This window comes from Drosophila ananassae, chromosome 2R, assembly GCF_017639315.1.
Source record: "Drosophila ananassae strain 14024-0371.13 chromosome 2R, ASM1763931v2, whole genome shotgun sequence".
Taxonomy (NCBI): Eukaryota; Metazoa; Arthropoda; class Insecta; order Diptera; family Drosophilidae; genus Drosophila; species Drosophila ananassae.
Window position 1 is genome coordinate 20,182,342 of NC_057928.1, and position 17,119 is coordinate 20,199,460.

The following is a 17,119-nucleotide window of genomic DNA, read 5'->3' on the forward strand; positions in this document are numbered from 1 at the left end:
TTGTTGCCCGACGGACGTTAGTTGCCAGCCATTTAGCGCGTGTTTCCGAACAACACAAAACAAAAACTGTTCGAAAGGCCTCACAAATTCAGAAGATGCGGCAGGTGCGCTATAGCGACTGCCACTTGGTCCGATCTGAACCGATCCTAGCAATTATGATTGCGATTTTCTAGCAAATAATAGTTCTGAGGAATATAAATTAAAGAGAAAAGAATGAATATATGTGGAGAGACCTGCTTTAATCTTAAAAAATAGTTTACTAGAAATTCCTATAATCTATCCTAACTTTATGAATAGTTTTAAGAGGTTTCCCACTTAGTTAGGGTATCAAAAAACATCTTGTTTTGAGACCATAATGACCGTGAAAATTTACATATGTTCGGGGAAATTCGCAGCCTCCGTTTATGTAAGTTTGAGAACGGCAGCTGTTTGCTAAGTGGCGAGACCATCACTTTCGACCAAAATGATGCTTGCGGGCTGGGTTTTCTGTTTTCGATTCAGCCTCCTTTTGTGGCTCAACCGCTGCGAAGGGCATTAAAAACTTTGCTACTTTTTGTGGCAAGATTGGGTGTGTGGGGGTGGGGGGAAGGTACTTCCACATCCACTATAAGGACTCGTTGACATTTTGTGGCGTTGACAAAATGCCAGAAATATTTGCCTTTTTCTTAGCTCGCCCCCAATTTTCATTCGCTTTTCTTTCGTGCTAATACTTTCATTTCATTCATTCGCTCAAAAAGCCAACCTAATTCAATTTTTGCAAATGAATGCACACCGAGTGTGGGTTGGATGGACTGAGGCTGAGGCTGTGGGTGTTGTCAGAGCAACGCTCAGATTACAAACTGAATTAAATGAATCCCTTGGATTGAATCCAAGCCTCAAATCAGCTTGCAAACTTTTGTTGCGCAAAAGGTCGAGAGAAAAACTAAACATCTGCAGTTTGGAAATTGTTTTTTAGTCAGTCCTTTGTGCGGTTCTGTTGGGTTAACTAAGCGGTTACCATCGGCCGCAGTAGTTAGTTAGCTGGCCATTGGCCATTGGCCATGTTTGTGTTGTCCGTATGTTGTTTTAATTGCTTCCGACTGCAAATTGGATTAGATTAGACCGAAACTGCCCTTTGGCGAGGGTTTGGTTTACCAAGGGGTCAAGGGGTTACCATTATGGAAATGGAAATGGAAAATGGTTCGTCGGGGTGACAACTGATGGATATATGGGAATGGGTCCAAGGCTGGACATTGCACTCTATCCCATCCAGTACCGGCACTGGCAATCCCACCAACTGGCACTCAAATTAAATTGCAATGAATCGACTCGATAATTATAATGACCGAAACATGTCGTGTCTACATCAGAGGCTAAAGCTAAAATGAAAACATTGGAGAAACCCGCTGTGGCGGTAGAATAGACAACGCAGAACCGCAACCCTATCGCGTTCAAATAAATATTAAAATGCAATAGATAAGCGTGAAATTAATGGCCCCAACGACTCGGCTCAGCGCGTGCCCGGGCAACTGGCCAAGACCAAAGAGAACAAAGAGCTGGAGAAGAGCTCTGGGAATTGGGGACCAAAAATTGCTCCAGACATCTAGATTGAATGTCTCTCAAAAGTGTTATTATTGGCTGAAGAATATAAAGTTAATCTGCTTCTAAGAAGCCTTAGGCAAGGTGGCTAACTATTTTTAAGACCTCCTAGCATAGCCCACACCCTCGAAGGCAGGTTCACTGAACACGCTTGCTCGCCTGCTGAAGTCACGTTGCGATCGCTTTGCAGTTGACAGCAGCACTCGAGGGCTTTTTTGGGGCCAGAAGGCAGGGGGCATGTGGCATGTGGCATGGTTGGAGGGGGAGGGGGAGAGAAACTGCTACTCAAGTGACTAAAGGCGTGAAAAAGGTCAAAGGCAGCGAAAAACTGGGTGGTTGGGTGGAATTCCGCCAGCGGCTGCTGCAGACATTTTCATCCTCAGCTCATTTCTGTTCCCCATTTTTTGTTTTTTTTTTTTTTTTTTTTGCAAAAATGCTAAAAAGGGTTCTCGCTCTTGGTCCTCTTATTTATTTTTTGCTTCGCCCTGGTAGTTTTGGGAACAAAACAGCTTTTTATCATATTTATTTGCATTACTCGGATTGTTTGTTTAATGTTTTGTGTTCCCCTTCTGTTTTTAGTTATTTATATAAGCCAGATCTTTGTTTACAACACTTTGTTGGACAGTTTAGGGCCTTAAAAAGAGCCTCTTATTTATGTAATCTTTGTTTTTATTTGTGTGGATTGTTTATTTTTATTTTTTGGTTCAACAGTAAGTACTTTTGTTTGAAAGCGAACAGCTGACCGATTTTGATTATTTTCTTGGTATATTTATCTTTGTGGAGCAGCACTATCTGAGCACTTGTTATCACACCGATTATATGCGATTTTCAGTCACTTCACACCGATGGTTTCTCTACGAATTTATGATTTTTTGCGCTGACTTTGTGGCTCGTTGAATCCGTATTTTTTACTTCCAGGAAAGTGTGCAATTTGCAGGTGTTTTTCGCTCGTAAAGGAAACTAGAAAGTCTGTGCAAGTTATAGGTGCAGTTAGAGTGCAGAGCGAGGCAAGAAAAAGGAAATTACTGCCACTGCCAGTGGCACTGCCGCTGCCGCTGCCGCTGCGGATGATGCTTCTGCGTTTTTTGGCCGGGCGGCGCGCATCTGCAGGCAGCAGGCAGCAGGCGATGGATGAAAAACCCGGAGAGGAGGCGAACAACCGACTAGCCGGCGGAGAGCTAACGAACCTCTTGGCTGAAACTCTGCGGAGCAACTGGAGCAGCAGCTGCCCCACACGAGTCGGCTCCGCATCCGAAATCCACGAACGTACGCAGACCTACCGAACGCACCGAAAACATTCGCACAACAACAAATTCCTTAACCCACCGACACCTGGGGGGGCTACAATTGGCAGAAGAAATGGGGGGTTAAGCTTTCGGGAGAGAAAGCTTTCCTCCTCTCTGGTTGTTATTGTTGGCATTCTGGCGTTCAGAGGCGGGGATTCTATATTATTTTCTACGAAATAATATTGAAATCAAAACAGTATTCGAAATCTGAATTTTTAAATATTTGAAATATTTTTTAAAATATATATAGGATTGTCAGCTCATACTTTGAATCATAATCGACTCATGCATAGGCTGATAAGATGTATCATCTTTCAGCGGTTAAAAATAATTAACCACAAATCGCTGCTAAAAATAGTGGTTATCTCCTGACTCCCAATAGCTCCCAACTAACGTATCGCGAAGCCCTTAACCTCAGCCACCTCCTCCGTAAGACAAACGGTTATGGAGGTCGTAAAAACCGCTCGAAATCTGGGCTTCTTGTTTTTTAGTTACGGGAGCCCCAACACAAAATCTGGACGGGAATGCCGAAAATGTGGCCCGATGACAGTCGCGAATACGAATGGGAATGCGGACACAGACTAGGACACACGGACAGGACCAGACAGACCTAAACTATAAAGAAGTGTCACATAAAATTTACATTAAGCGAATGTAACGAAACAGCGCTAAAAGCAGTCATATATAATCCAGCACACACTCGACCCAGAGCCGGGATATGAGAGCAAGAAAACGGATACGGATGCGGATGCGAAGGATACAGGCCTGGTGGTGATGCCGAGGAATCGTGGCTGCCAGGTCCGGGTCTCAAAGATTTCCCAGCTACGCACTCGGCACTCGGCACGCAGCAGCGAGGAAAATCTCATTAAGCCCTGCTATGAATTTTAAACATGTTGCAGGACTCTGACTCTGAAGCCGAAAGGAGCCGAGTCCTAGCCGCTTTGCCAAAACTAGTTCAGATGGCCAATGGCAGAGAGTGAAAGAACTGGGGGTTGGGAAAGGTGGCTGCAAGTAGATTTCATGTGAGGTAGGACCAACTCAGAAGCTTTCCTTTGGAGCTTAAAAAGCTTATACAAAAATAGGGGGAAAAGTTCCACAATAATAATAGGGGGAGAAGTCTTTTAAACCCTTAAAAACAGTATATTCTAATATTTAATATTAATTAGATGAAAATGAATGAAATACTAATCGAAACTCACCTTATTATCACTATCTGTGGTATTACCCGATCCAAAACTGGCCAGGGAGCAGCGGTCGTGATCATTTTCAGTCAGCTGTTCATCCAGATCCCGGGAGGATCGTTGCGAGGAGCCAGAGTGCTTGGCCGGAGACTTTGGCAGAGTCAGGGAAGTGCCCGAGAAGCAGGTTTCCTGCATCACTTCGCGCAACTTCTTCACCCAGATCTGAAAAGGATAATCATTAATTTCAGGACCAACATATTCCATTAGATGGCTTACCTGCTTGGTCTCCAGGCTAGTGGCCTTTAGAACTATCCTGCAGTCGGAGAGCATGGGCGAGCGACCTGTCCAAACGGCAAACTTGGTCTCATCGCCCTCGATGTGCTCCGTGATGCCCATGTCCGTGGTCATGAGCTTGCTCTTGAACTGGTACTTCACCACACTGGACTCCTTGACCTCCTTGGCGAAGAGCAGATACAATTCGAACAAGAAGACACGGCGCTCGCGGCCCTTGCGAATGATCTGCTTGGTGTCCCAGGCCTGGAAGGCATCCTGGAGGACCACCTCGCCCAGCTTATCCACCGACACATCACAGTTCTCCAACAGCGACAGATGCATGGCATCGTTGGCCTTCTTGGGGACATTGAGCATCACTTCGAGGCCCTCCTTGATCTCGCCATGGCTCTCCTCGCAGCAGGAGAGGAGATCCTTAAGTAACAGCTGGTATTTGGTGATCCTCTGCACGGGCTTGATCAGATACGCGGGCAGAGGGTGCTCAACCTCCAGGCGGCGCTGCAGCTCCTCAAAGTAACTGCCCGCGTGCTGGACGAGCAGGTTATTCGATGTCGTCTTGTTCTTGCAGTAGTGTACATACATATCGAACTTGGAGGCCCAGGTTACGAAGCAATGGCCCACATCCTCGGGCATTGTTTCGTACTTTTCTAGTTCCTTCAGGAAAATCTTCTGATGGAAATGATGGATTTCCCTAATATTACCAAAGATCACATCTTCCTGGCCGACGAGAGCGGGCGGCACATTTCGTCCGCCCCGGAATTCCTCCAGGAAACACTTGATGCACGTGGCCAGATCGTTCACGTACGCCCTCTCCGTTTGCATCAGCTCGGCCATGATGAACTCTTTCCTCCTAGCCGACTTTCGCTTCTCCTCGTTGATCTCCTTGTTCTCCTTGCTGCTGCTGTTCAGCTTGGCCTCCAGCGTCGGATCCGAGTGCCGATCGATGCTGCTGACGCCCGAGGAGGAACTGATGGAGATATTGGCGTCCGAGCCCAAAAGTAATTGCTGCTGGGACATTCCCAGTGACTTCTCCAGCTGCTCGCAGTAGCTGTCCATGCGGTTGCTAAAGTCCTTGTACCGCTGATCCACCGATGCCACCCATTGCTTAATATCACTGGCATGGGCATGGCCCTTCTCGACCAAACTGTCGGCCAGTTGGATGAGAAGCTTCACCCGTTCCCTCGTCTCCTTGGCAGTGCTGCGGAACTCATTGTGCTCCTTGAGCAGGCCCTCGGTTTCCTCCTTGCTGATTCCCACCAAATTCGATCTCGAGGAGAGGTACGCCTCTCCGGTGTTGTGGATCCATTCGATAGCATTTTTGGCACTCCTCTCGAAGAGAACGAACTGCTGGCATTGGTCTAGGGACTTCTTGCGCAGCGTCCAGTAGTCCAGGACCTGATTCTCCTGGGTCAGTAGCTTGTCCAGCTTGCTCTTCACGTGCGCCTCGCAATTGCCCTTGTACTGGTAGCACTGCTGGGATCGGTTGGCGTACTTCAGGAAAGTCTCCGCGGTGCGGCGCGCCAAAGTACAGGCCTTCAGGAACGCCTCCTTTTGCTCCTGATGCTTCGAGATTAGTTGGATTAGCATGGCCTTATCGCTACCACCACCACCACCGCACCAGTCGTCCTCGCGCTTGTACTCCCGCTCCAAGCTGTCCAGCACTGAGCAGACCTGCTCGGCGGTTTTGTAGAAGTTAATCGAGGCGGTGACCAGTTTGTGGCGCTCCTCCGCATAAGTCACCAGCTGCTGCCACTTCTTGGTAACGTCATCGCTGATCTCGCGAATGGATTGCGGGTCGTAGTGCTTGGCGTTGATGAGAGCATCAGCACGGTACTTCACCTGCACCGCCGATGTATGCGTCTTCTCAATAGCAATCTGGAAAGGAATGGGATTAATTTCACTTCATAGAATAGTTAACGGACACTCTCAGAAGATAGAATGTACCTGAAACTGTTCGTGACCCTTGCGCAGCTGCTCGGCTTCCTGCAAACTGTTGGGGGTCACAAAGCTGGCTACCAGCATGGCCTCTCCATTGCGGATCCACGAGATGACTTGATTGGCATCGTTCTGGAATTGACACAGCTGCACTGCTTGCTCTAATTTAGCCCGCTTCGCCTCCGATAACTCCTCCAGATCGATTTCCCGTTCCCGCAAAAAGTCCAGCAGATACTCAATCCTAGCCGGAGCCGTGTGCGTGGAATCCGCCATGGAGATGAAGCCAGCGTTCTCAAAGTGCTGCAGTAGCTCTTGACCCTGTTGCAGAATCTCGTAGGTGGCGTTCTGCATGTCCGTCACCGATTCGTTGTGCATGCGAAGCAGTTGCTCCGCCTTCTGGTAGTCCCTGGACAGATCAGCATGCTGCAGATCCTCGGACCAAATCTCGAGCTGTGAGGATAGCTCCATGGCATCCCGCTCGAAGTAGCGCAAACGGAGAATGAGATCGGCGCGGAACCTGCGAGCGGACCACAGCTCCTCAAGCTCCACCTTTTGTTTGCTCAACTTTTCGAGAGTGGCCTCCAGAGCAGCTATGGAGCCCGTATTGTCCTGATACTCCAGGGAGCGCATTTCCTGCAACAGAGCCTCGCCCTGGGTAATGGTAATCATGCAGACGTTGACCACGCTCTCCTGCTGATCCCGCTGATACTGCTGTATAATCCGTTCGATTCCCTCGAGATTCTCCTGCGAAAGTCGCGTCTCATCCGCACTAACATCCGTTCTCAGTTTGTCTATCCAGGCGGTCACATCCTTTTCGTGGGTATAGAATATTACAGCCATCTCCAGGCGGCGTCTTCGCTGCTCCACTCTCTCCGCAAAGCTGCCCACCTGGAGCTCCAACTCCCGGGCCACGGAATATATCTCATTGGGATCCGCCTCGCCGCTCCTGGCCAGCTCATCCGCCGCGGCCAGTAGCTTTTGGGCATTACTATACGTATTTTGAGCCACATTCTCAAAGTTATCGTGCGAGGTCTGGTAGACTCTGGCCTTGTGGAAGTTCCTGCCGATGCCAGTGTTTTTCCTCAGAAACACTTCGCCGTGATTCTTCAGCCAATCCAGGACCTGCTTCACATCCTCCTGGAAGAGCCGAAGGGCCAGGGTTTGATGCAATCGAATCCTCTCCTGATGCCACTTGGCCTCCAGCGTGCGATGATGGCCCAGGATCTGATGAATCACAGCCAAGACATGACTGGCACCCTCGCTGTAATCAGCCGCCGGATTCTGTCGCTCGTACTTGTTGAAGCTGCCGCCGTTGCTATTCTTCCGATGATCGGGCACTCCGGGCGGCGGCGGCTGGTTGCAGACCTGCACCAGATGATCCAATTGGTAGAGCAGCTTCTTGCTGGTGGAGTGCACTTCGGTGTAGGCCTGGCACATGGCCTCGTACAGCGACTGATGTGTTCGAATGGCCGTTTCCAGGCTCTGGATGTCCGAGGGCAGTGGCTGGGAGGCCTGGCAGGCGGCTGCCCAGCTGGCCACACTGTTGCAGTACTGCTCCGCCTTGTGGTGGAACAGTACGCTCAGTTGCAGGACAGCTGTTCGCTCATCCAGCCCCGCAGCAAAGTCCTTCCATGTCCGATCCAATCTCTGGGCCAGCGTCTTGATGTGCTGGGCTGCATAGTGCTGGCTCTCGATGAGGCGAGCCGCCACAGCCAAGATCCGATCTATATTCACGGAGACGTTCATGGAGGCCACCGCGAACTTCTGGTGCTCATCCTGCAGGGACTTGGCCACCGAATAGTTGTGCCCGATCTCCACGTAGCTCATTTGAAACACGTCCCGGTTGTGCAGGATCCAGTCGAACATTTTCTCGCAGTCCTGCTCGAACAGCCGCCATTGGAAGCACTGGTCCAGCTTCACCTTCTTGTGCTGCCAGAGCATCAGCAGCTTCTCCTGACCCGTGTGGATGAGGTCGATCTGCCGAAGGGCTTTGTTGACGGCCGCCGACATATCCGGATTGCTGCTGACCGCCCGGGAGTTCTGCGAGGTCTGCGACTGCTGTCCAGCGGAGGAAGTGCCCGAGTCCATGTCCGATCCACCGGAGCCAGCAGGAGGCTGTTGGGAAATAAAAGGTTAATACGTTTTCTCTTCATGTTATTTATTTGAAAGCAATTTGCAATTAAAATGATACTCTCCTGATAGCTAAGAACGAAGTCTAACTTGAATAATTCATAAACAAATGTAGAAATTTAAATTTGGCAAATAAAAAATCAATTCTATGGAGCCTTCGCCCACCTACTTTATGGCAAACAAAACAAACATCTCCACAAAGGCAGTCTTTTTGTGTCAAAAGTTTCCTATTCAGTGGGGTGACTGCTGGACTGGAGGCTATTGACTCTTTCTGTGAAAGCATTCACGGCCTTACATATTAATGTAAAAGCCGTAATACTTATTTATTTGTTTACTTTTATGTTTACGGAAGAAGGGCTGGCCGTAACATCGAGTGTATTACTCGATAATACTCTTTACTTTTAGATAATAATTGTAATAGTTACAATCTATCACCTTTTAATTGCATTTTGCTTAAAGAACTGGTAGGTTACCTGGCCTCCAGGTGGTGCTACAGCGTTTATCTTGGCCAGGAGCTTCTTGCCCTGCATGTCGAGGTCCTCGATGGGCAGCTTGGTGATCTTCTTGCGCATCTCGTTGTGATGATCGATGGCGTGCCTGGCCAGGGCGACGTCCTCGGCAAAGTCGTTCCGATTGAGATCCTCCTGCAGATCGTCAATCCGATCGGCCATGTCCCCGGCCTGCCAGAAGAAGTCCTCGATGGCCAGGCGGGCGTCCGTCCACTGCTGATGATCGTACGGCTGCTGGCCCTCAAAGTCGCCAGTCAGCTGGTGGCTCTCGGCGATCTTGTTGAGAGATTCAATGGAGACGGTGGTCGTCTCGAACTTGTACTTGTGCGAGGAGATCGAGGCACGCTGCTTCTGCCAGAAGTTGTCCGGCTTGATGATCACCACGTTGTGGATGTTGGCGCTGAAGTGCTCCTGCAACACCTTCAGTATCGTCTTAACGTTCGTCGAGCAGTTGCCATTGCCGCGCATATCGATAATGACTGTGAATCCGAGGTTCTTGGCGGCGTCGCTGAAAGACCAGGTGAAAGGTGTCGTTAGTTATAGACAGAGAGAGAGAGCGATCAAGCATATATGGATAGAGAGAGTACACTGTTAAAAATAATATTTAAACCTAACAGACGTGAGATCTCCTGCTCCAAGGCCTTCTTCAAACAAAACTACTCAAACCCAAGGCTATTTGTGTTTTGAACTCTGACTGCCTTGGACGTAAGAGTTCATCTAACACACTAATCCATCAAGATCACTCAAAGTTTATACTTATTTCTTGGAGTGGAGAAGATTCCCGCTAGTACGTGAGTGAGAGTGTCGTGATTCGCTCATGGTTCGTTGCTCTGTTTACGTCGCTTGCATAAATTATGACAGCACGGCCCGGTATGGTCTCAGCTCGGTTTCTACTGCTCTGACACCGATTTCAGCTAATAATTTCCTCCAACTCTGATTTGCATTCCATTTGAATTTTAATCGCACCATTAACTATAAATATTTCTTTCATTGATGTGTGCGAGCGAGCGACTCCTCCCCCTCCTCGACAGTTCCAATTCCGCCTATTATTGTGGACCGGACCGCCCTTCCCCCAGCCGGGTCTTGGGCCGCTATTTCTTGGCCTGATTGTGGCCGGTTCTGGATTCTTGGTTTCCCGGTTCCAACCACGTTATCTTCTCCTCTCGTCTCTATTTTTATTTCCATACAAACACACATGTCGTGCGGTTGTTGGATGGGCATTTCTAGGGGTTTCTATTGGCCCGCCGGAGAACAATGCGAAAGTGAAGAGGCGTCTTCGGAAAATGCATTTTAAATTCGAGCATTGGGGTTACCTCTTCCGCTGGGAACTGAGACCTGTCTTGTTCCCAATTGTTCAGCCCCATAATAGTTTCCAATCCCGCCCGCAAACTTCTAATCGGGTGTTCTTCTCAACAGGAATGGGACACTTTTATTTTGGATGACTAATAAACAAGCTTCGGAACTCGAATCCGGCTATTAAAAATCGAAATTTGTGCAGACAGACAGGGAACAAGACAGGGGGAGAGAGAGAAATGTCGCCCGCATTTCAAAAATCGACAAAAGAAAAGCAAAGTCCAATCAGAAATCGTTTATTTAACCCATAAATTTGAGACTTCTGGAGGGGATTGGTGGCGGGGAAGTCGTCGTCGTCCACCCCAAAGGAAGCGGCAGTACGTGTCTAAAATGCTGAGAACTCCCCCGGACTCGTCCAATTCACAGAATTTGCATTGACGACAGCGGCGGGAAGGCTTTACTTGCCAAATTGGCCGAGTCGCGAGAACTTCTCCTCCAGCAGTTCTCGCGAGAAGACAAAGGAACAGAGGCCGCAGAAATAAACAAAAAATGTTTCACACCAAAAGCCAATAAACAAACACAAAAGCCGACCCAAACAAAAATAAAATCTGAAGCCGGGAAACGAATATCAGTTACACTCACAAAGTAATTAATTGGCTTGTAAGAATTATGCAGGAAATCAATGTCTATGGGGAGTGATTGGGTTATGCTGGTTAGAATTATTCAAGGGTATGGGACTATAGATGTAACTCAAGGGTTAGAACTTCTATAAGATCTTATAGAAGTTGAAATTCTAGGTCTTGAAACTATAAATAATTTGAAGATCTCTGAGATTTAATCCAAAAATAATATATATTATTATATCATGTATTATATTGAAAGATCTTATAAGAGTTGGTAGATATATCTGAAAGTCTAGGTCCTTAACCTATGAACCATTTAAAGATCTCTAAGATTTACATTCCTATTTTAAATCTATTTAGCAGTTAACTCTTAATCCATTTAATAACAGAATATACGTGTTACATGTTACATGTTACATGTTACATAATAGATTATAAGATCTTTTAGGAGTTGGGAGATATATGTAGATAAAATTCTAGGTTCTGAAACTATAAACCATTTGATGTTCTCAGAGATAAAAATTATAAATACTATATTTATAATTTATGATATTACATAAATATATCATGTATTATATTAAAATATCTATAACAGTTGAAAGATAAAGTTGGAATCCCAGATCCTTAAAATATAAACAATTCCAAGTTCTCTGAGATACATGTACATTCCTTCTTTAAATAAACCTAACCATTAACTCTTAATTCACTTAACAATATATTTTATTATATTATTATTATAATACTATAAGATCTCTGGCCTTAAATGTTACATTATAGATTATAAGATCTTATGAGAGTTGGAATTCCAGCTCCCTAATATATAAAATTTGAAGCTCTGAGATTAACCAACTTCTGAGATATTCCTACTTTAAATATTCCTAATATTTGAGTCCTAATCCTTGTAATAACATATTATTTATAAGAACTATTACAAGACCTCATGTATTATGTAACATGTTACATTATAGATAATTACACCGTATAACCCCCTTGTAGAGTGTGCTAACTAACAAAACCAAACCCCGTCATCAAATAACAGATAGAGTAGAAACCGAATCACATTTTAAGGCGCACAGTGGACGCCACATTCCGTGGATGGAAGCGATGAGATAAGGAACACCCCTCATACCCCATACCTCCTACCTCCTACCTCCTGCCCATTTAGAAGATACGAGTGCGAGTGCTCGGAATATAGGCTATGGCACTTTGACGAGTCGATTTGCTTATCGGCCCAGACCTGAACACTTGAGAGTCTGCTGGGGTTCCGGTTTTTTCTGTCATTTCGTTAGTAGGTCCCGGTGCCGGGCTATCTGGGACAGTGATAGTACAATGGTCTGGCTGTTAACCCGCTGATAAGACATGGCGTTGGCGTGGGAATCCGTCTGCCAGTGAATCATGGCCAGAGAAACTAGTTAGCACCACAATTTGGCCAGCATAGATATCTCGCTTGGATTGCGCCAATGAGCCAAGACTAAATAAGCGAGGAACGTGCCTTTCCCCCCCAGTTTCTCAATGATTGCCGGAGAATGTCGGCTGATGATGCTTCTTATATTTGTTGCTACTTTTTTGTGGCTCTTTAGCCCCCGAGAAGAGGTACTCTCTGGTCGTGTGTCGCAATCTTGGGTCGCCATCATCATCATCTCGAGTCTCGGGTCTTGGGTCTGATTATCATTCCGAGTTTGTTGCCTTTGGCAGCCATCTCGATAGCAGTTTGTGGCATGCCCTGCCCAAGGAGTCCACTAACTTTGAAGGTCTCTTGGCCATAAAATCATAAAAGACTTTCATTCAATTGATCTTAATCGAGTGGCTTCTAGGAATTCTCTTTGTGGGAGATGCTCTCACTTTTAGTTCATTATTCTCGAGGCTCTACTGTCCCCCCAAATTACCCTTTCTTTTATTTTCTTCTTGTTTTATGGCTCATTTTGGTTTTTTGTTGTGTGTTTTTTTTATTTCTTTTCTTTTTGGGCAAAAAATCTTCGCATTCTTTTGAGCTTCAGACTCAGAAGTCGCTGAAGCCGGTCCCCGGTCTTCTGACTTTTCTTTCTTTTTTTTTTTTTTTTTTTTTTTTTTTGTCGAACTGCTTGTGTATTGGTTTGTATCTGTGTGTGGAGCTGCTGATTCTGCCTCTTCTTGGCTCTTATTGCTTTCTTTGTCGCACAGATTTATGCAACTTTTGTTGCCCAGACTGCCGCTGCTACTGCTTCTGCTGCTGCTAGTTTTTATTTAAAATTGGCCCTGCCTCGCCCACCGCCCCCTCAAGCTTACATTCAATGTCAAAACCAGCAAGAAAGGGGGTGTGTGTGTGTGTGTGTGTGTGTGGCAAGAACAATGTGCGTGCTGTTCTTGGACGTCGAATGATGATTCATAAAATATGCGACTGCAGTCGAACTATACACCGACCAACCGACCGACTATAACAGGAAAATCAAGTGGAATGTGGCAGTGCAGCTGCAGCAGCAGCTGGTCGAGACTCGAGACTCGAGCTGCACTCCCCCTCATTCATTCCACCCCCGATTTTATATAGTATCCGTATCCTATATAGTATGCTAGGCGACGACGTCGCGACGCTGCCCGAAATTGCAAACGAGGCGCAGAGAGCGATGTCGCGACGTCAGCTGACACAATGGGTAGTCATTGTACTGGTACGGTGGGCACTCGTTACCACAAACACGGAGAATAGGACACTTTAGGAGAGAGTATTCGGGGCAGGTCTCCACTGTACACAATAACAGTCACAGATGCGGAGAAATGGAGGGCAAGTGCCGCCAAAGGCAAGTGGCCAGTAAAAATATCCAAAATCTAGATGACTTTCCTCCACTTTCGTCACTAAAACTGGCAATTATGCAACACACCTCTCAGTCTGTAGCTTAGATTAGTGTTTTTACTTTAAGATTTTATTAGAAAATCGTGCCTATAATAAAAACAAATGGCTTCTGGCAACAGATTTTATTAGGTGCAACATGAGTTGGGTGGAAAGTGAATCATTTTATGGATTTTCTAATCACTTCGTCACTAAAAATAAAAACCAAATCATTTATTTTCTTAATAATAGTTTAGAACTAATACTTATGATCTCTCCATCGCATCTGGGAGCCAAATTCTCACCTGGGTATGCTGATCAGGTAGCTGAGCAGCCGACGCAGATCCTCCGGCTTGAGGCGATCCCGACGAGGCGTGGCCGGGAAGCAGAGCAGCGGCCCGCCCCTCCGATCCCGGCCGCCCGTAAGGAAGACGACACGCTCCTGGAGCAGTGTCAGCAGATCCCTGGCCCGCTGGCCGTCCATTTCGGCCGCAGAGAGTGAGGAGACTTGGATACCAGCAGGTTAAGAGGGAGAGGCAGGGGGGTGATTCGATTTTTATTAATCCAACGAGGGGCACTCCAGCATAACGGATACCAGCTTCGAGTTTCACTTAGTGGTTAATAGTATTATTATAATTTTTGTTATTATTTTGATGCCTTGTTGTTGTTGTTGTTGTTGTTGCACTCTTGTTGGCCTGGCTTTTAATCATTGATTTTCGCAAATTTCTCGTTGGCATTTTCATGGTCACTCTTGGATGTTGTTTTTGTTGTTGTTTTAGTTTGTTTGTTTGTTTGTTTGTGTATTGCAGGGGGTGGGTGGAGATGGATGGATGGATGGAGAAGAAGAAGAAAATAAGATACAAATTAGCAAAATGAATTTCATTTTTTTTTCACATTATTTGCATATTTATTTTAGCTTGGCACGCAGTTTTCTCGTTTATTTTTAAAAGTGGAGTTTTTCAGTCTCCCCTCTTGGTCGGTTAACCCACTGGTGGACTGGGGGTGGATATTAACCTTCAGGATTAACACTTTTTTCAGCTCACTTTTTCAAAACTTCTCAGAGAGTTAAAATCTTTTGATGCTCAGTGATTTCTTAATTGAACAATTATTTATTTTTTATTAAAAATTGTATTGTTGCCACACGACACACGGGTTAAAGGGGAGTGCGAGTGGGAGGGGGGATACCCAAACACACACACACACACACGACAGACACACAGAAGGAGGGGGAGGGGGAGTTGCGACTCCGGTCGAGGGTGAAAAATAGGGGGCCCGGAGCCGGGGGCTCTATATAGAGGGTGCTGCAGGAATATGTTAAATGTCATAAATCAACTGACGCCGTCACGCAAACAGCCGCATAAAAACATAAGCATAAAATAAGACTCGCGCATACACACACAGTCGCACTCGGGCGCACACACACACACACTTGCTTATTTTTAAACACAAACACCGTTCCAATTATGATTTGTTGTTGCGACTCTTTCTCGCCTCCAATCGCCAATTGCACTATTTTCCTAACTCAAACACAAAATCAATTTCACAAACGTACGGTCATAAAGATCGGGGGAGGATATATCTATATCTATATATTCTCCATCATCCGCGAAATTCTCCCGTCTCGGCTACTTCTTCTTCTTCTTGTATCTCTTCTTTTCTCTAGGGTTGTTGATAATATACCAAAATATATCGAATATATCGATATTTCTTTTATGAAAATAATATATTATATTGGAAATTAAATTTTATCCAAATGTCCATTTTTTAAACAATATTCTGTAATACACAAGTATCTTTAACAGAACTTACATTTTAGAAAGGCCAAAATATATATTTCTATAGAAATATCGTTTGGACTTATTTTTACATTTATTTTACATTGATTTTTGACATGCTAGTATTTTTTGAGTCATACTGAAAGTTTGGCGCATTTATTTTAATTTTGCAGAAAACGATAAGTGAAAAGAAAATCATAAGTAAATTAGTATTTCGGGCCGGGTAACCTCTTCGGTAGTAAAAAATCGCAACAAAAAACTACTATAAACTAGAGTTCAAAGATGTGGCAACTTTATTACTCATAGTGTTAAAGGTCGTAGTTAACCCAGTGTTGGTCAACAATAATATTCATCACAATACGAGTCTTCAGATTTGTTGTTGGTCAATGTAATTTTGCAAACATTTTCCGAAAACTCAAGAACTCGCTCCGCCAGCGCAAGAAGAAGCATCGCCCACCGCCTCCGGCTACGCCTACTTCCGACGACGCACCATATCCAAATAATGCGATAAAGCCAGAAAACTCCAACAACAATCTCTGCGCCAAGACAAGGCCCACTTCCGTGTCTATTCCTCGGAGCACCCTCTTGGGACGGACCGCCGAAGCCATGGAGAGCAACCTGAATCGGATCATAAGCCAGTCGCCAAAGCTGAAGCTCAGCGGGCAGCTTAGCAAATACACAAATGTGATGAAAGGTGAGGTTTCCGGAGGAGTCTGTTGGTCTTGAGGCATCTTCATTTCTGTCTTATCATTCCATTACTTATCTTCAACCGGAAAGGTGAATCATAGATCAAATTTGCACGTAGATATACTATAGATACTGATGTTTTACCATTTGATTGATTTAATGTCCCTCTTTCAGGCTGGCAATATCGTTGGTTTTCTGTGGACGCCAAGACGGGCTCGCTGAGCTACTACCTCTGTGACTCATCTACGGTTGGCGACGACATTGCTCCCTCGCCACACGTCCTGGCCAGTGCGCCGCGAGGCCAGGTGCAGTTGGCCGGCGCCGTGGTCTATCCCAGTGACGAGGACTCGAGGACCTTTGCCATCGCCTGCGCCTCCGGCGACACTGTAAAATTGAGAGCCAACGATGCGCGGGCCAGACAGGAGTGGGTGGATGGACTCCGAGCGGTGGTGGAGAGCCACATGAAAGCCATGGACATAAGCAACACATCCCCTCTGCCGCCGCGCGAGCTGCTGGCCGCCTCGGACGCGATGGTGTCCGCTCGCCAGGCCCTGTTTCTCACAGAGCAATGGTACTAGGTTCGGTTCACTTTTGGTTACAAATCTTTAATTTTCTTTTTCCGATAGTAACGCTTCTCTGGCCAGGGCCATCGAGAGTATCGACTGTGCTTCCTTCTCGCCCACTGATCCCGATCTGCTCCTGCTCAAAGCCATTTCTACGGCCAGCACCCAGTGCCTGCATCAGTGCCTGGGCCTCCTCCAGCGCCATCAGGAGATCAATCAGCCCCCGGCCGAGGCGACCCCCATCCTGCTCTGAGAGTCAGGAGATAGCCCAGAGAGAGAGAGAGAGAACCCCAAAGATTATGTCCAGTATCCAACATGAAATGAAAGATTAAATGATACTGCATTCCAGTAGAACTGTGGAATGATGGTTGTTAAAAAAATGAAACTACAATCCGAGTTGGGTTACTTTTCAATGTTTTTATAAAATACTTTTGTTCGTTTCGGGTTTTTCCATGTTTTGCGTTTTTC

At 46.2% G+C, this 17,119-nt stretch overlaps 2 protein-coding genes across 3 annotated transcripts in view; one reads left to right on the top strand and one right to left on the bottom strand.

The window, feature by feature from the left end:
- Positions 1 to 15,311, bottom strand: part of LOC6492957 (kalirin) — a 43,712-nt gene extending 28,401 nt beyond the window's left edge. The window contains exons 1-6 of one of the 2 annotated variants that reach the window (XM_001956701.4): positions 15,179 to 15,311; positions 13,932 to 14,376; positions 8,875 to 9,418; positions 6,281 to 8,386; positions 4,322 to 6,211; positions 4,064 to 4,267 (exon numbers count right to left, since the gene is read on the bottom strand). In XM_001956701.4, the coding sequence (XP_001956737.1) occupies positions 4,064 to 4,267; positions 4,322 to 6,211; positions 6,281 to 8,386; positions 8,875 to 9,418; positions 13,932 to 14,110 (4,923 nt within the window). In that variant the 5' untranslated portion in view covers positions 14,111 to 14,376; positions 15,179 to 15,311. Of the gene's footprint in view, positions 1 to 4,063; positions 4,268 to 4,321; positions 6,212 to 6,280; positions 8,387 to 8,874; positions 9,419 to 13,931; positions 14,377 to 15,079; positions 15,156 to 15,178 lie in introns of those variants that run through there. The other variant, XM_032453648.2, reaches the window with a different exon arrangement.
- Positions 15,312 to 15,720: 409 nt separating this feature from the next.
- On the top strand, positions 15,721 to 17,036 carry LOC6507060 (oxysterol-binding protein-related protein 11). Its single transcript, XM_001956700.4, has 3 exons — positions 15,721 to 16,095; positions 16,263 to 16,659; positions 16,715 to 17,036. Exons 1-3 carry the CDS (start codon positions 16,008 to 16,010, stop codon positions 16,902 to 16,904), a joined length of 675 nt encoding a protein of 224 aa, XP_001956736.1. The 5' UTR covers positions 15,721 to 16,007; the 3' UTR covers positions 16,905 to 17,036.
- The last annotated feature ends 83 nt before the right edge of the window (positions 17,037 to 17,119 follow it).

What these genes read in the sequence shown, in the direction of transcription:
- LOC6507060 (XM_001956700.4), top strand. Translation starts at nt 16,008, where the DNA reads ATGGAGAGCAACCTGAATCGGATCATAAGCCAGTCGCCAAAGCTGAAG. An exon ending in ATACACAAATGTGATGAAAG is followed by an intron (nt 16,096 to 16,262) that starts GTGAGGTTTCCG and finishes TCCCTCTTTCAG; the next exon opens with GCTGGCAATATCGTTGGTTT. An exon ending in CTGTTTCTCACAGAGCAATG is followed by an intron (nt 16,660 to 16,714) that starts GTACTAGGTTCG and finishes TTTTTCCGATAG; the next exon opens with TAACGCTTCTCTGGCCAGGG.